The sequence below is a fragment of the Scardinius erythrophthalmus genome, assembly GCF_964197995.2.
Source record: "Scardinius erythrophthalmus genome assembly, chromosome: 21".
NCBI lineage: Eukaryota > Metazoa > Chordata > Actinopteri > Cypriniformes > Leuciscidae > Scardinius > Scardinius erythrophthalmus.
The window spans coordinates 21,277,782-21,296,600 of NC_138241.1; the positions used below are offsets into that span (position 1 = coordinate 21,277,782).

At 37.0% G+C, this 18,819-nt stretch overlaps 3 protein-coding genes and 1 long non-coding RNA gene across 13 annotated transcripts in view; 2 read left to right on the top strand and 2 right to left on the bottom strand.

The window, feature by feature from the left end:
* tacc2 (transforming, acidic coiled-coil containing protein 2) overlaps nucleotides 1–5,547 on the bottom strand; it is a 64,963-nt gene extending 59,416 nt beyond the window's left edge. For 7 of the 10 annotated variants that reach the window (XM_081350162.1, XM_081350165.1, XM_081350164.1 and 4 more), the window contains exon 1: nucleotides 1,578–1,705. The gene's annotated coding sequence lies outside the window, so the exon portion shown is untranslated. Of the gene's footprint in view, nucleotides 1–1,577; nucleotides 1,706–5,523 lie in introns of those variants that run through there. The other 3 variants (XM_081350159.1, XM_081350161.1, XM_081350160.1) reach the window with 3 other exon arrangements.
* On the top strand, nucleotides 721–4,332 carry LOC308681361. Its single transcript, XR_014029021.1, has 3 exons — nucleotides 721–1,030; nucleotides 3,562–3,744; nucleotides 3,968–4,332. It is a non-coding gene; the product is annotated as an uncharacterized lncRNA (long non-coding RNA).
* nsmce4a (NSE4 homolog A, SMC5-SMC6 complex component) lies at nucleotides 4,841–13,180 on the bottom strand. The gene is made up of 11 exons (XM_081350173.1): nucleotides 13,081–13,180; nucleotides 12,280–12,519; nucleotides 12,100–12,180; nucleotides 11,497–11,627; nucleotides 11,266–11,408; nucleotides 10,026–10,125; nucleotides 9,839–9,929; nucleotides 9,659–9,753; nucleotides 9,523–9,571; nucleotides 8,635–8,720; nucleotides 4,841–6,684 (listed from the first exon to the last, which is right to left on the bottom strand). Exons 2-11 carry the CDS (start codon nucleotides 12,494–12,496, stop codon nucleotides 6,613–6,615), a joined length of 1,065 nt encoding a protein of 354 aa, XP_081206299.1. The 5' UTR covers nucleotides 12,497–12,519; nucleotides 13,081–13,180; the 3' UTR covers nucleotides 4,841–6,612.
* A 1,172-nt stretch (nucleotides 13,181–14,352) lies between these two features.
* Nucleotides 14,353–18,058, top strand: hps6 (HPS6 biogenesis of lysosomal organelles complex 2 subunit 3). The gene has a single exon (XM_081351908.1). It carries the CDS (start codon nucleotides 14,571–14,573, stop codon nucleotides 17,046–17,048), a length of 2,478 nt encoding a protein of 825 aa, XP_081208034.1. The 5' UTR covers nucleotides 14,353–14,570; the 3' UTR covers nucleotides 17,049–18,058.
* Nucleotides 18,059–18,819: the final 761 nt, after the last annotated feature.

Sequence of the window (18,819 nt, forward strand, 5' to 3'; positions counted from 1 at the left end):
CCTCTACAAATCTTGGAAATTAGACATGGTTTGAGACCTTAAGACTGTACTTCTATCCCTTACCAAACCCATTTTCGGTTATGTCAAATTAAATAATGGTGTCTATACCCTAACTGAAGGTCTATGATCGCCAATACAGGTGTAGAGTGGAAGTGTTTGGAAGGAAGTCGATAGAATTATATAACTATTGGAGATTTAGCTTTAAAATGTAATGTAAAATACAATAACAAATACTTTTTGTGTAGCACCTTCAAAACACAAAACTATCCAGATCATCTCGAAGAGTTGATAAAGACTGTGTTTGTGTGTCCATGCGGCTCTGCTGGGTGATCAGTGCCTGCTCAAAATCCTGGAAACCTGAATACGAAACTTGTTATAAATAGATGCTGTTCCTGTCTGTCACTCGTTATTTAAGTCTTCCCATCCAGCCATGAGTAAGTTTCCCTTCCAAACAAACTGTACTATGTAATACATAGGCATATACAATGATTTCAATGCAAATAATGTCTGAAGAGTCAAGTTTAGATTTGGCCCGGCTTTAAGAAACAACCAATCAATAAGATAAACAAGAGAGAAGAAAAATGACGGCAGTGTTCTGAGCTATTTGAGTAAATGGAGGGTAATTCCATCCCAGATTATGTTTGTGTCATCCAATATAAACCGAAACAAATACAGACTTCTAGATTTCGTAATTCTTTTCAGATCTCGCGCATGCGTCGTGGCGCTCTCATGAACTCACATCAGAGGCCCACACAGAAGAAAATGAATAGTTGAATAAAGTCGTTCGTTTTTTGTTTTTTTTTTGTTTTTTTTTCGCACAAAACATATTCTCGTCGCTTGATAAACTTAAGGTTGAGCCAGTGTAGTCACTTGGACTATTTTAACGATGTCTTTACTAACTTTTCTGGGCCGGTAGATGCAATTACCAAGCAGCCTAAGGAGTGAGACAGCTCTCAGATTTAATCAAAAATATCTTAATTTGTTTTCCTGAAGATGAACGAAAGTCTTACGGGGTTGGAACAACATGAGGGTGAGTATAATTACTGACAGAATTTACATTTTTGGGTGAACTAACCCTTTAATAATTTGCTACAAGGCACTTATTGTGTGCATGCATGTTTTTACATTGTACTTATATTTTTTAAATTAAAAAATTACCTGCATTTTATTACAACTGTAATTACATCTATAATTACACTGACCCTTTCCTTACCAGATAACTTTACCAATAAACCTGTGCCTGCCTTACCCTTATCCCACTTAAACAGCAGCAAAAGTGTTTTGCAATACAACATGAACATAAAGTATGACCAAATTTGATGTGCCACAATGTTGCATAATACAACCTTAAAACAAAAGAAATATATTTATGAGGGCATTTCTTTAGTTTTTTCCCTATATCACTGATCTATGAAGTCTAAGTGTAAAAATGCACCAAAACCTAAAGTGAACGAAATGAAATCTAAAGTGATACTAAAGATTTATGTCAGTTCAGTAAATCACCTCATTTGAACTAGTTATGGTCATTGTGTTAAATTCAAAAGTAATAACAGCACAGTCAAGTCAAATTCACTCACCCAGCTCACAGAGGCAGAAGCATTTATGCACACTGTCACAGAGTTAATGTAGAGCTTTAGGTTGTGTTCACTGCAGCTATAACACAGTAAACAAACTTGAGACAACTGGCACATCGGGTTGCTATATCTGCACAGAGTATGAGCAGGCAAGAGGGGGGTAAGCAGTGGGTTGACAGAGAGACCGTGGGGGGGGTGCACTGTTTCTGACGGGGTTGAGATGACAGAGTCAGCTGGACGGTACATGGCCCTTGGTAACACTTGTAAACAAACACAATGCAATAAACTAAGCAGAAAGGATTTTACCCTTCCCATAACCCTTTTAGCCTGTCAACAGGGCCCCAAAGCAATTACACAGCACTTTTCTCTGAGCTGTATCCTCCATCTCTTTCTTAAAGGTGCACACAGTCATTTCAGATAAATTAATTAAAAGACTGGAAGAGTCCGGTGATATCAGTAGCCTAATAAAAGACATGTAATTTTACATAGAGCAGGTCACCTCAAATTGCTATCTTGCTTCCTCAGCAACCTTCATATTAGCAGATATTTTGCTCACAGAATACATTAATCATAGTTGATTGTGAATAGAGAATTTATACAATGGCATCAACAACTGAAAACTTGTCATTGAGAAAAGCTACATTCACACTAAGTGTTAACATAATGCTGTTCACACTGAAGGTGTTTTTACTTTTGGTGAAAGCGTTCGCACTTCTGGATTCCCACATGTTTGTGGTGTAACTAGCCTTTTTATTTGTGTAACCAAAAGTATAGTGTCAAATTGGTCCAGTGATGTTAAATAACTAATATAATTTAATAAAGCACATTTTTGCCATGTACAGTAAATTAGTGAAAAATGTTAATAGGGTACAGGAATATAACTTACCAAACCAGTGTTTTCAGCTCTTTCCGCCATTCTCCAAGACCTTCCATTCAATGACTATTTCCAGTCGTTCTTGCTAAACTCCCTAGATTGTGATCTTTCCTTTGAGTTCAAACTTAAATTCAACCACACAGCTGTTTCCCATTGGAAAACCATACAATGCATGCATAAATGCATTATTTATGTATTATCCATTATCTGCAACCTGTTAACCTCACCCGTTTACACTCTTAAACATAACAACGTACACTCCATTTCACTTATTCACTAAATAATCATTCTCACCTTTTGATACATAAATTACAAAGCCATACCCTGACCTTTTAAAAGCATAAAGAAAACATGAATTAAAGTATTTACTGGTCACTGTAATAAATCATTTTTTAATTGCTGGCAGTCACACAACACACCCTTTCTCCTCCCTGGTATCATTACAGTATTAATTAAAAGATTAAGATTATTATACAAGTATTAAAATAAAGTGACTAACCTAAATGCCTATTAAAACAAGTTTAACATGACTGTAGTGCATCTCATCACTTAAGAGAGGCTGAATAACAAGTTATTAATAAATCATAAAGACAGCATTTATTGTCTATAAACAATCATTGCTTATTTACTGTTCAGTTGTGTATAATTAAGCATTCACTTAATAGATACTGAATGCACAAATAATGCTTGTTGTCATGGGAATCAGTTCCTTATTTAATTTTCTCAAAATATGTCAATTTTCAGCACAAGACATCATTTACTTGTTGCAATCTTGCCTAAAATGTAAAGTGTCTAGTGCCTTCCATTTATCCATTTCTATCATTCCTTTCCCCGCTCACACTGTACAGATATTGTCAGGCATCTCTTTGCACCTCCCCCTCTTTTTTCCCTTCCATTCCCGTCTCCTTTCACTCTCTCCATCTCCAGAGCTCCGACCACTACAGGCCAGTATGAGAAGAGACAGCCAAAAATACACGGCTTTTTCTTTCATATCCCCCTGACGTCAGCCCAGTCTGACACAAATACTCCCCCTCATCCCCTTTTTCTTCCTGCACTAACAACCGGCGATGTCTTCCCAATCATTCTCGTTTCGTTTTGCCATTCTGTCTGCAGTATCAGAGATGCGGTGTTACCTGGCTGCGTGCGACTCCGATGCAGCTTCCCATCCTGTATTCCATGTCCTCCTGAGGAGAGGTGACAGAAGCACTACAAGGCTTGCAAAAATAGTCTCTCCAGGATTGCATCCCCACTCCAAAGAAATGGCATCGCTGAGCAATGCAAGCAGGGTGTGAGCAAGTGAGTGCAAGCGTGCAAGGGTACCCTCATGTGTATGTGTGTGTGATGGAGCGTGTGTGAATAAGCATCATTTACTGCATTGCCCGAGGTATAAGTATGACATACATGCTCATTCTCTTATATAATAATGCACAGTCCCCAATTATATAAATAGCACAGCCGAGGATTCAAAAAAAAAAAAAGTCTTGACATTTTTTTCCCCTTCCTTCGTCGGGGTTTGCAGTGATGCTGAGAGATGCTGCTCTGCAAGTGGCTGAAAAGCCCCTCTGTTATCGACAGCGACCGTCACACAAGCAGGGAGAGGAGGGGGAGGACAGAAAAGGGGAATGAGAACGAGAAAAATAAAAGAACAGAGCATCTGCGAGTTTATTAGAGCAACAGCAGCCGGCATGACGACACGGTGCTGAGCATCAAAGACATTCGCCAGAGGAAATGGAGTCACTCAAGTGAAATGGGACAGTGGCAGAAAATTAAGGAATATCACAAAATAAAGAAAAGTCATAATGACACAGATAAAGCCGTACGAAGATTCACAGACTAAACTGAAAATATTTATTCTCTAACTGGCATTAAAGTCAGCATGAAATCATAATTGTGCCTTGTTATTTTCTTAATGCATGTTACTGGTCAAATTTTGAACAATTTCTCTAAGCATCTATAAAATAAAAATTAAATAAAAGTATAAAAAATTTCATAATTTGCAAGGCCAGGCTGCAGTTCAGTCAATTATATTCAGATTTGCCTCCAATCCAGCAGGCAACACTTACGTTTCACAATCCAATCAACAACTGGAGGATAAAAAGTCCCACCCAAATTTTTTTTGTCTTGTTCAACAAGCCGTTAGACTTGGACATATGTCACAACGTGGTAGTAAATTTCCATTTCATGTCAACTTCAAGAAAAAAAGATATACAGTATGTGGGTGCCTCACACTGCAATGTCACATTCTGGACCCTCATTAAAAGCACAGTTTATCAGAATCATATCTGTTATCAATATTAATGAATTTAATATTGCAATACTGGTCAAAATTGAATATTTAAGTGTTTGAAGCCTAAAATCAATGACAACATTGAACTGACACTGACAAAAACTACTGATTTTAGTTTAGCACATTTATTTTTTAAGACTAACTAGTACTGAATTGTTATATCAGCCATTACATGAAAATAATTAACAGTATTGGACAGAGTTTATGCTTCCCTATGGAAAATGAGCTTTCAGCAAAAAAGCAACCTTTACTTTGAAATGGAAGGTAAAATTCTCAAGAGTTCAAATAAACACATCATGTGTTCAGATGCATAACTTATTCTAAATTATATTAACTAAAAATGGACGGCAGGCAAAGATACTGCAGACATTTCAATTATAAAGTGTTTAATACAGACAAACTACACAACAGGAAAAAGTAAGAACATTCAAGGAAATCTGACAATAACTACTTTGGTATATGGCAATTAAAAGCTAAATAAATAATTTTCCATTATTTTTATATGCTGCCATTTTCTTAAAAGTAAGACAGGATCTCTGCCACTTTGAAATACAAGGACTAACTTAAACCAGTGAGCCACCAAAAAAATAAAATAAAAAGCATATAAAGCGTCTACCGTTTAAACAGAGCACACCAACAAGCAAATAAGCTTATAAACAAATCTGAGGTGAAAATCCAAAATGTCATTGGGGTAAAAAACACACAAAACCAATTACTATAAGAAATCAACAAAAACAATCCTGCCAAAAAAAAGAAAAAGAAAAAAAATCACAACTTCAAACACTGACCTGAAAACAGATTTACACCACTACACCGTCCAAAAAGTCCCTGCTGCCGAGAGAAGCGTCTTGTGAACATAAGTGTTGCTCAGACAGCAGGCAGATCCTTCCAAAAGGTTTCAGGTGTCAGTGGGTTTAAACTACAGGGCAGTTAATCCAAGCTTGGACCAATCTATGTACAGATGGAGGGCCACACTAGCGCACACATGGACAGCTCTCTATCACTGCCCTACATAAGCATTTTATATTATATGAATCTGTAACAGACAACAAAGTGCAAGAGAATACAGATATTCCCGTATGACAGTGCAAATATCCTGGTCTAGAGACATTAGTCGAGATAATGTATTCAATAACAATTTTTTGTGTGGTTTAACCAGTGCATTCAGTTACTTCACCACTAGATGGTGGAGTTCAACTGTAATCTAAAAGTAATTACTGATGAGGAAGTCAGGATGTGGCCCATTTTGAATAGGTTCATCTTAGTTTCTACCCTAATGACAAGATTAATGATTAGTATTGGGGAATCCAAACATAAACCTGTCATCTACATTACAAGCAACTTTAGTTAATCTGCAAGGATACAGTCTGTTACCTATTCAGAAAAATCATAGATTTCGAGGACATGTCCTGTAAACATAAACTCGTACTCTGTAATGCAATGGCTGTGTGAGTGGAGTTTTGACTTGCAAATAGGATTATATCTTTGCATAATGGTTTACAAAGAAAACTTGTTTTATGAAATAATGGTCCCATGTGATGGTCACCAACTCTGTGCGCAAAATAGATCTGCTGCTCTGAATATTTGAGATTCAGAGAAAGAGAAGAGAGATTTAAACCTATAGACAGTGGAGAGTTATGAACCTTGTATGTGTCCATGAAGTGAAAATATTCCTTGGTTTTACTTGGAATCCGCCACCTAATATAATGTTGACTGCAAGTTCACTTTACATTTATTGTATTAAACACAATTATTACACTTTGTACAAAATCCAAAGATATAACTCTTAAAATTGAGATTCCAAACGTTAAAAATATAAAAAGTGTTTGTTTTTATTTTATAAACGTTTTGGTAGCTGTTGTTAGCTATCCTCCAACTTAGCTTTCTTGAGACAAAACCTCTGGAACTGGAATCAGAGCATCCTTAATATCAAAGGCATCAATGATTTCCTGAAAGACACAAATGAGAGATTATTTAACGTAAAAAAAAAAACACGCTAAATAAATATCTGCTTGAATTTAGTCATGCACCAAAATTCCAGCAACTGAAAATATTCAGCCGAAGCGGTTTTAGATTTCTCGATTTTAATCAATCTTCATTTTGAAGAACCGAGGTCTTTTAGTCCATGCGGTTTTTAATTTGCCTACCATCCAATAATTGCAATAAACTTTGTGCTTTGTTAATTTTGATACAAAAAAAAGCCTTTAAAATAAAATAAAAAAACATATTTTGTTGATCCTGGAACATTCCTGTCTGAAAATTTTGTCCAAACTAGGGGTTGAACCACTTCAGATTTTTTTTTTAAAGTTGACATTTATGTGATTAAAGTCGAATTGACGTCGACTAGACGCTGATGATGTAATTAACTAATAAATAAGCCCGAATCCCAAGCTGAGACTCAAACGAGGGTTGTTTTGTGCACAGCTATGGCATATGAAACAGCACTCCTACATAACAGCTTATTTTTAATCAGTTCTTTTGTCTTTGGGTCATTATATTTCACACAGATTTATGTTGTTCTAAATCAGATACAGATAAAGTAGAACAGTAAAGATTACATTTATATGAATGCATTATAGCAAGCGATTGTGTGTGGATTAATTCTACCTGGCAGTGTCCTCCTACTAATAGTGAAGCTGTGGGCTTTAATTAATAAGAATAAATTATTCATTCAAGATCGTTGTGCAAGTTTACTGCAACAATGGAGCCAAGAAATTCATATGTGTATATATATATATATATATATATATATATATATATATATATATATATATATATATATATATATATATATATAAATTGGAGTAGAAACGAGTAAATCATTTAAAGACTGATAGTTTACATAGTGAAAAGTTTACATACAACTTTATTTGACAGTTAATTATTAAAGGTGGTATCAGTAATTTCAGGCCCAAAAATATTTTTATCACATTCATCTAATCTTTCCTAACGATCCGCTAGCTGCCCGCCCCATAAGCATGTCGTCAAAAAAACGCGTCTCTGTAGGCAGCCTAGGCTCTGAGATCTGCACACAAAAACAAATGGTTTAGCCAAACACTCAAAACCAAAACAAATAGTGTTCCAACCAATCACAGACAGGGGGAGGGTGTTGTGAGGTTTTGAGCCAGCTTTTTCTTCAGCTCTGACTTCGTGTGCAGCCGTGCACGAGCACAAAACCTCACAACACCCTCCCCCTGTCGGTGATAGGTTTAAACATTATTTGTTTTGGTTTTGAGTGTTTGGCTAAACCATTTGTTTTTGTGTGCAGATCTCAGAGCCTAGGCTGCCTACAGAGACGCGTTTTTTTGACGGCATGCTTATGGGGCGGGCAGCTAGCGGATCGTTAGGAAAGATTAGATGAATGTGATAAAAATATTTTTGGGCCTGAAATCACTGATACCACCTTTAAGTAAATTTAATTAATTAATTGATTATTAAAGTCACCCTGAAATCCAAATGAACAATTCCTATTTTTATTTTTAATATTGTAGTATTTATCATAGACAATTTCTCTTTTTTTATAATCATAATCTTTAATCATAACTTAATCTTGAAATAAATAACTCCTCCCTCTTGTAACTCTTTACTTCTCTGATGACGTGTTTACTGAAGCGAGGGCGAGACAACCTGTCACTCACATGAGATCAGAGCAACAGCAAACCACAACGAGTACATTTTTTCTTGTTTGAGAAGCTGTTTCAGTTTGATATACATCACGATAGAGAAGAAAAGAAAAATCAAAACTTCAGTTTCATGCGATATTAAATAAACTTTCATTTCGGTTTCAGCTTGTGGCTAAATGAAAACTTTAATTTTGGGATGGGTAAAAAAAAATGTTTTCCTAATTTTGGTGCATCACTATTGCAAATAATCACCAAACGCAGTCATAATGTGCTCACCCTCCAGGATTCCTGGTTGATGGAGATGACACACTGATGTCGGATGGAAGCTCCACCAGGCTCTACCTCACCTTCCTCTACTGGAGCTACAACACACAGATAATAATATCATCTGCCAGTACATTCAACTAAATACAAACACAATAATGACTTATATTCGACTAGTTGATTTAATTATAGAATATCGAATAGGTTGTGCGATTATTATAAAAAAAAAAAAAATAATAAATCCCCATGTTTTTGGTGCTGATGCGGTGGTGACCGTGACGCGTTCATGTAACCAGATGGTGATGGTAATAACGAACCTAAAAGCTGTCAATCAAAATTTCAAGCTGTTCACTTTTCATATAATCAACATAGATGAAATTAAAAAATAACATTATATTAATTTAAACACAAATATGAAACTAAATACGCTTTCTTTAATGGCTACAACACATACAGTACAGACTAGTGATGGGTCATTCTTGAACGATCCATCCTGTCACATAAATGAACAAAAGACTCGTCGGAAGGAAAAGTAATTATTTATGTTCCCTGTAAATTATTTTTGACTGCATTTTTGACTGCATTATAATGATTTCTTAATTCAGAATATGATCAAGATTGCGTAGGTGGAATTTGGCTGTTAAAAGTATAACATTTAAAGCCACTTGAATGAATGAACGAAATGACTCGAAAAAAGATTTGTTCATTTTGATTCGTTCCATTTCGAACAAGAGAGTCAGTAAAATGATCCAAACTTCCCATCACTAGTACAAACTAGTACTACAGACTACAGAGAAATTTAATGTCGGAGCAGGATTTGAGTGAACGCCGTTTAAACAATGAGCATGTTGGGGAGAGGTGCGATTTTCGAATAATAATGAAATGCCCATCCTTACTTACCAATACAAGGAAGCTCATCATTATCCAAGAACATCCTCACCAGACCATCCTGAGGGTTAAAAAAAAAAATGTATTTAATTATTTTATTGTGGGACCTATGTTGAATTTCCACAGCTATTGTAGCGTCTTGACTCACCCTTATGAGAAATGATGTGTGGAAGATATTCTCCACAGTCCGGGAGAAGGAGTTGGGGTCGATGACGAACTCATAGTATGAAATGGGTTCCCCAGCTGTTCCAAAAATAGTCATTTATTATAGGTTTTGAAATCGTCTGTGTCGCTAAGCTCTGACACTAACTTATTTTAGTATGCTTACAATCATCAGCAAAGTAACTTTGCAGACATCCAAGAATCCTTTCAACCTCTTTCTCTGTTGCCTCCTGGTGTGATTCTTCCATTTTTTTCAGCTGTGACGACAAGATATTTTCAGTATAAGTCGGACAGATTCTGAGGGATATTTGGAAAGACAGTCAGGGTTTGCATTATTAAAATGATGAGCACACCTGGATGGGCATAATTCGTTTAGCCTCTTTGCTGGGTAGTTTTCTTTGCCTTTCAACTCTCTGCCGTGGTGGAGGAGGCTCTGCCAAAAATGAGCCCAACCTTGAATTGAAAAGAAAAAATAAATAAAGGTTAGTGCACATTGTGTCTGTAAACTTAAACTTAAAACAAGGGGTGTCAGCAGAGGTTTTGTTTTTGTAAACTGTATAGCCATTGTAATAAAAATAATCCAATGTTTAGTGTGAAGTAAAAAAAAAAAAAAAGACATTTTATACACTACTTATGGAAAATGTTCAATCATTTTAGTTATTTGCACCAATATAACATTACTTAGTGTATGTAGTTAAATATGACTTTGTTACTACCCTGCAAGAAGTCTCTCTTATGCTCACTAAGGCTGTACTTATTTGTGCTTATTATATATTATTACAATTTAAAACACCACTTTGTATCTTAAATAAAATTTTAAATACAATTCATTCCTATAATGGAATTACTGAATTTTCAGCATCATTACTCCAGTCTTCAGTGTCACATGATCCTTCAGAAATCACTCTAATATGCTGATTTGGTGCTCAATAATAATTTATTATTATGTATCAATGTTGAAAACAGTAGTGCTGTTTATTATTTTTGTGGAAATCAGAATACATTTTTTCAGGATTCCTTGATGTATATAAAGTTCAAAAGTATAGCATTTATTTGAAATAGAAATGTTTTGCATACAGTAATTTTAAATGTCTTTACTGTTACTGTTGATCAGTTTAATGCATCCTTACTGATTTTCAAGGTAACTAATTTGCTAACCCTAAATTTTTAAATAGTTGTGTATGCTTGCTTACTAAACCATTTTAATATATAAAATACCACATGGGGACATCTATGAACATTTCTGAGGGATGATGCAAACTAATTTTAATGCAAGTGAACTTATTTACTTAGATTGAGTTTCTGCTTCACAAAAATGTAACTTACCAATTATAACACCATTTTTGCTACTGTAGTTTGGCCACAGAGACACTATAACATTTTTATCTTGACACGCTCATATTCACAAGTCATGGGGCAAGATGGGAATCGGCAAAACGGGTAAACTTAAGAGCTAAAAAAATGCTCTAAAAATATTGAGCTATTTTTTAATGTGAATGTGAATTTTCAATATATACCCTAGCCTTACATACTTAGATACAGTTACCCGATCGCTCATCAATCAGCCACTTCCCTTACTACAGCTATACTTACATGTAGTGGAATGAAGGGGCTGTTTTGAAGCAGGACTCAGTTCTATTTGCAAGCTTCTGCCAGGCTCCTTGAGGTAAATATCCCTCCAAGTTTCCATCCTGACCACTTTCATCCTCCAAACGATTCAGACCCATGAAGGACAACTAGAGAGATCAATATGAAAAATCAACCAAGAAGAAAAAATCCTTTCAGAGTGAATTTGCACATTGCTTTCCTCTCACAGTAACTTACCAAATGTTCTGCAAATGCAGATGGGTCAAATGCAGAGCCTTCAGCATGTAGCTGGCTGGCCTTCTCCTTCCCTAGATCAGTGGCTAGTACCAGGAGTTGAGCATCCAGCGCTGCTTCACGAGCCTGTCTCACTGAAAACAGACACACACAATTAACAAACAAGCAGGAGAACATCATGAAGACAAAGTGAGCATTCCATTAGTAGATACCAGGATATGGAGTGTATGGAAACAGGGCTATTATAGATGGTTAACTAAAACTAGAATAATGAAAAAACATGTTTGTTAATTAAAATAAACATTAACTGAAATGAAGTAAAAAATAAAAAACTTTTTTGTATTTTTTCAACTTGCTTTATTTTAGCTATTGCCAAGGCAAAATTTCTCATTTTTATTTAGCTTACCTTGATGTACTAAAATAACTCAAACTTAAACTGAAATAAAAAACTATATAGACATAAAAAAAAACAATAAATACAATGACAAAAACACACAACAAAATTACTAAAACTTAAATAGAAAATACAAAAATAAAAATATATATTTTTAAAAACTATAATAGTATCTCAATTATACAAAAAATAACACTGTATAGAAATAATACCATTGACAAAAAGTCTGTTGGCTTCTTCTAAAACATCAGTGAGTTTATTGTTAGCCGGGTTCAACATGTCCTCACGATTTTCTGTGAACAAAACAAAACAAAAATTCTCAACAAATGCACTTCATAAATGAAACATCAAACTGTATCATTGAAACAAATTTTAACAGTATTAATACTCACGCTGGACTTGATTGATCAGATCCCTGTACTTGCTCCTGATCTCTCTCCTGCGTGTTGGATCATCATCTTCCTCGCTAATACCTGATGGTCCGCCAACAATATCATCTTCATCACCCATATCACTCGCTCTCTCTGACCTGTTCCGCCCCCCCACTCCATTGGACGGTCCTGCCGGCTCCTCTTGACTCCCTCTAGACCTTCTCCTCGAATCAGACATCTTCAATGTTTCTGCTTGATTTTCTGTTCAGAGAGACACATATGTCAGAACACTATAAAACAGAAACTTAAAATTCCTACAGCTATAAAGTTGATAAAAGATTATATTACAATAAACATGAAATAGATTTAAAATGACAGTTTTGCACATCTAAAATGACAGTTGTAAGCTGGCATGTTTTACAAAGTTAAGTAAGTTTCACTCAAGTATAAAAGCATAACATAACATAAGATATGATATGGATATGATATAATATAAACGCATCATATGCAGCATAATTTAGTAAAGCATAGCATACTACAGTGTATTAACATAACGTTAGTATGCAGCTAATCACATGGCGAGTAAACAGTATTTTACTGATACACCAACACATTTTAGTGAGACTTTTAAAACGATTGTTTATAACACAATCAGAGCATGTGTGCGTGCAATCCATGAAAATATATAACGTTACATTATATTTTACATAAATATTTCTCGACAGTGATCATTTTTGCGATTCACTACAGTTGGCATAAAAATCCAGAGAAGAAACGATAAACACTGATTTACGCAAATTAGCACGTATTTTGAAAACTTACAAACTTTAAAAACTGCAGAATTCATGTCTGTCGTTAGCATCAACGACGAAAACTTCGCGCGAAGAGAAGGAAGTGTGTTTACTGCCACCGCGTCATTTCCGACTTATTGTGACCAGAGCCAATGCATAGATATACAAACAAGAATCCGCATTAGTGGCTGTTTCTATGGGCCGCCATATTGAAACGGTCAAAACACGGGGCCGTAAACACAGAGTTGACTGTGCGTATGCATATCTATTTCTGTAATAGACTTTATCAGATAATTCTGCTTAAATAATCTCAATACAACAAAACGAAAGTGTCAGCTAACATAACATTAAAAAGTTTGCAGTAGTAATAGTATAAAAACCTGTGATATTGAGTTAACAGGCTACATATAAATACACAAACCAACACATTCTCACCTGTAAAAAGTTATCCCATTTCTTCGGGAATTTAAATCTCGTCAGTTTCGCAATCAGAAGCTCCGCAATGTTGTGGCATCATTGATTCTTACGTGAGTGACGACACACTGACCGTTCCAAGATGGCGTGCGCGCCAACGTATCCAGAGCGGTCGAATGTGGTGTCTACATGTACACATCTATGAGCCAATGGCTCTGCTTTTGACCATCGTCTGATTTTGTCCATAAGCTCACACCCCTTTTGTAGCCTAGTTGTAAAGCAACTTGTCAGCAACTTACCTCACATACAAAACCTAAAGGTTTTCGAGTATTGTTAACCACAAACATTAATTTACTCGTATCGAAAAACCATAAACCAATCTAAAATCCCACAGTAATTTTCTGTGGTGAATTAGCCTCCCTTGTTGGCCTACAAATCACGTCATTACTGAGCAATTCAGTTGATATGGATACACATTTTTACAGAATGAAAGACACTAAGTTGCGAGTTTTTTTTTTTTAGCAAATTGGATAGGCTATTATTGATCCTTGAATAAAAATGTGATTGTGCAGACGTGAATTGAGATGATTTTACACACACATACACTGTAGGTAGATGGAAAAACTATAACGTTTTATATGATGTAGTTAACGTTAGTTATATAGATGCAGAGTGATGAATGAAACTCCTCCCTTCAACAGAGCAAAATAAAAAAAATAAAAACAACGCGTAGGACGTGATTAAGAATGTAGTAACCTGCCTAACTAGACATGATTTCTGGCTATCATAGTCGCGATCGTTGTTGCTCAATAATGTTGCCTGGATAGGGGGCTCACTAGGTTTTGAAACACAGCCATTAGATTCCGGAAATTAACAAACTCGTGATGTCAGGAGGAGTGGGAGAGAAACAGACAGCACAAGGGAAATATACGTGTATTTCGCAGGATTTATGGACTGTATAGATATGACATCGTCATATGATGGAGTTAACGCGTGAAATAAGCGCTGGACATGTTTCAAGGAGATTGTGGATGATCGCTGGTCCAAACTGAAAGTGTTTTCACGCGCATCGTGTGCTTCCTATTACAGATCGACATTTCAGCAAACATGACGCTACTCGCATTGGAACAAGTGACTGATTTCGGCGATTTCACGAAAGGAAAGGACCTAAAGGAGTTTTTTAAACGAGAATACTCCAACATCTCTACTCAAAACTGCCTGTCCGATGTGCGTCTGAGTCCAGATGGACGTCACATTCATGTCATTGTGCGTCAGCCCAAGAGTGGTCTTATGACATATGACAAATATCAGCGAGCCCATCTAATGCAATGCCAAAAGCACGTTGATTTAGCGCTAACTCGAAATGTTCCTATAGTGGATGTTATTTATTTCCCTCAAAGCAAACCAGATGATGCAGCCTCTGTGTTGGGAGTGATTTTTGAGAATGGAAAAGTGGAATTCTGGAAATTCCTTGAGAGCAGATCAGGCTGGCATCTGCTCCAGACTGTGGATCTGTGTAACAGCCCTCGTGCAAAAGTAGTTTCTGTGTCTATGTGTCAGAATTTCATCATATGGTGTGAGGAGCGACCACCATCTGAGAACTCTAGTAGTGTGTGCAGCAACTTCAGGTTCTGTATCTGCAAAAAGACTGTAGAAGTTAATGAGGGAGGTGTCAGTTTGGGAAATGTGAAAATTGCATTGCATAATAATCCAAGATATACGACCATCAGTTCTGGGGATTTGGTCTATCTGCTCCCAGACATGCGGGAAAACCCTTCAGTGGGTGTTTCAAAAGTGTTCCTTGTATGGTCACCTGAACATGACACCTTTAAAGTGCATAGTGCCTGTAGTTGCACACTTATGAAAAGCTCAAGCAAAGAATCAGACTTCAAAAGGCTTGTTACAGACTTCATTGGCCTTCTACCCACACTAAATCCTCCAGATATCTGTGGATTCTCTCCCACTGGATGTGGAGACCTCCTCCTCCTCCTCAGCACTGGTTGGGTATGCATTATGAAGAGGGATGGCTGTCTTCACAACATATACAAACTTCCTGATAATTGCCTAAGTGCTAGTGGGACTCAAAACAGCCTGAATATGTATAGTGAAGTCCTGGCACTAACAATAGGCAGGACCCTCTTCTTAATTGACACCAAATGTGGCCTGGAATTAGAGAGAATAAGTCTGAAAACAGAAGGTCTTCTCTTCGTAAACTCTTTGGACAGTCACTCTCCGCAAATGTTGTCAGAGACCGGGTTGTTCGTGGTCACGCAAACACAGAAGCCTTCTCCGACACATTCGGAAGACTCAAGTGCACTCTTGGTTGAGGCTGTTTTCGAGGAGGCGTGCAAATACTATCAGCAAAGAAGTCTAAGCAGCACACAGCTCACGGTGGAGAAGCTCAAAAAAGGTGGGATGTTTCAAGCCCCCATATCGCTGGCTGCCATCCTCAGGGATTACCTCAGCAACCAGAAGACCAAAACTGGTGAGAAACATTCCTCGGGTCAAGAAAGGCTCATGAGCTCGCTCGAATCAGAACTTAGGAGTCTCGTTTTGCTAGAGGACATCAAAACGTCAATGGTGAAGGCTTCTGAGAAAGATCTAGCGAACTATTGTGAAACCTTGGTGCAGCAGGAGATCTGCCGACTGCTTGGAGGAGAGCTTGAGAGGGAGAATCTTCAATACCTGAACAGCATCTTCCAACTCTTTCCCACTTATTCCTGGCATGCGGTGCAAGCGGTTCTGCATCTGAAGTGCAACGGTGAGGGATCATTGTCTTCTAAAGCTCCCGCTGAATTGTGGAAAATCATCCTCAGCCCTGTGCAACCCACAGCGAACTTTGCTCACTGCAACGGTCAGCAGAAACACACTACGGTGAACCTGCCTGTTTTTGAGCTCTTGTGCCACTCTATCTTCAAATTCCAGCCCAGCTGGCTCCCCAGGTTTCTGGAATTGGCACAACAGCAGATGGGCACGACCTCCACATCTTCGTGGAGTTATGGTGCGAAGGAGAGCTCTGAGAGTTTGCCGCTCTATAAACGGGCCTTGACTGTGCTCCCTTGCAAAGGGTCCAACCAACACCTGGAGGTGGAGCTGCTTTTGTGCAGCGAGAGGCCTAAAGCGATAATGCAAGCATTGCGGATTCTCATCGAACAAAGCCAGTGGGAACGGGTGACACAAGTAGCTGAGAGGTTCTGCCGGAAGAGCCCGCTTCTGAACAAAGAGATTTTCAGCGCTCTGCTGTGCGAAGTGTCGCAGCATAGAGACCTGGACCCTTATTTGGACCTGTTGTGGACTCTTTGTCCAGAGGACATGACTGTGACGAGCATACTTAACATTGTACTGAAAAACCTGCCGGATTCGACGCAGAACTCTGGACCGTTCGAAGCTCATGGCAGCCAGGTCACCATTGGGCTTTTGAAACCGCTTCTCAGAAAAGTTCTCCAAAGGGAGACCAAACCTAGCCACAGGTACGCAGATATTCTTCAGTCACCCACAGTTCCTCCACTCACGCCTCCACGCCAGCCAAAGGGACTCTCCAGAGATACTGAACACAAGGAAACCAAGCTGAGGACTTCCTCTTGATCTCAAGTGACGTCTAGAGCCAGCCTGGTCTGAACTTCCCACTCACAAATCATGACTAAAACCTTTCTATAGACTGTTATTAAAGATCACCCAAAGATGAACTCGCCTTCATGTTGTATCTAAACATGTAAGACTTTCTTTCTTCTGTAGATAAGAAAAGATATTTTGAAGAACTTTTTGTCCATACAATGAAAGTCAATGGGGTCCAAAACAAACCCTATCCACTTTCTCTGTATTGACAAAAAAAATGATCTTCTTTTGTACTTTACAGAAGATAGAAAGTTCAACAGGTTTGGATAGACATGAGGGTGAGTAAATGATGACAAAATTATCATATTTGGGTGAACTGTACCTTTAAGAATTATTATGAACCTTGCATGGTCTAAACAGAATGATGCCGCTTCTTAGGATCATATAACATTTCCTTAATTATTACAATTGTACAGTATTTACTGCGATTCACAGATGTTTAACTACTGCTTTAATTATTCCTGATATTGAAAGTAATATATGTTGTTTTTATGTTTACTTTGTATGCTGCATTTCATCTTACATGTCTTTGGTGTTTTTTAAACAGTATTTTTCTTTTTCATAACCTTCAGATGTGTCGTTTTAATGAGTCATCTCATGAAGGCATGCTTTTACCCTGATCCTTTTGGAGATGACTAAGCAATATTCACATTTCATGCCCCAGATAATTTATTTTATTTTATAAACCCCTAGCATAGCAATGTTTTTTTTCTACTGACACTACAGTTTGTCATCATATGCTAGTGTAATTATTATTTTATGAAAATCACATGTGGAAGACCTAAGCTAAGAATTGTTGTAGTCATTAATAAAAATGTACAGTAATATAAAATGTAATGTGCATGCTGATGCATCTGACTATTTAGATGTGGTAATTTCATGTTAAATGCCTTGCGTGTTTTCAGGATTGCTCTTGTATTTAGCGCTACCACAGGGGTTTTATCATTGTAGGAAGCAATTAAATACGACTCATGTATTGCTGCCACTCATTTTCAGGTCTCTTTCTGAACTAAAGTGTCTCAGACTTCTGCTGTCCTTAGTATGTTATGGTTGTGTTGTCGGAGAGGAGAATTCTGATGTGTTTCCAATGAAAAGCTTTGTAAACTTGCTAGGTCTGTACAGCCCCACCCTCTGCATTCCTTCTGGGCTCAGCAGCAACATTCACGGCACTGCTTTAAATTCAATTGAACTCAATTCTATTATACAGTGACCAGCTTCAAACTCAGTCACATTGGACAGGCTTGTGCTGCCCTGAATTGATGCGACATAGCTAGTTATATTTGGAGAGCTGAAACACTTCTCTTTGTGATCCACAAGTGTTTACTAATATTGGCTTGACTGAGTTTTCTGAGCCATCGTGCAAAAGTCAAAGTAAAAGAAACAGTAACAGTAAAGACATTTGAAATTAAAAATATTTATGTTTTAAATAAATGTTATATTAATGAAAGTCTCCTGAAAAATAACAAAATCAGCATATTATAAGAATTTCTGAAGGATCATGTGACAGTAATGACTGCTTAAAAATTAAGCTTTGCCATCACATGAAAAAATTACATTTTAAAATATATCAAAATAGAAAACAGATATTTTAAATCGTAATTATATTTCACATTATTACAGTTCTTACTGTATTTTTGCTCAAATAAATTGCCTTGGTGAGCATAAGAGACTTCTTCAAACAACTGACCCAAAACTTTTAAAGGTAGTGTATTTTTTGTGTGGAATGTAAATAGATACATCT

What these genes read in the sequence shown, in the direction of transcription:
- nsmce4a (XM_081350173.1), bottom strand. Translation starts at nt 12,496, where the DNA reads ATGTCTGATTCGAGGAGAAGGTCTAGAGGGAGTCAAGAGGAGCCGGCA. An exon ending in AACGAATTATGCCCATCCAG is followed by an intron (nt 9,930 to 10,025) that starts GTGTGCTCATCA and finishes TTGTCGTCACAG; the next exon opens with CTGAAAAAAATGGAAGAATC. An exon ending in ACACATCATTTCTCATAAGG is followed by an intron (nt 9,572 to 9,658) that starts GTGAGTCAAGAC and finishes TTTAACCCTCAG; the next exon opens with GATGGTCTGGTGAGGATGTT.
- hps6 (XM_081351908.1), top strand. Translation starts at nt 14,571, where the DNA reads ATGACGCTACTCGCATTGGAACAAGTGACTGATTTCGGCGATTTCACG.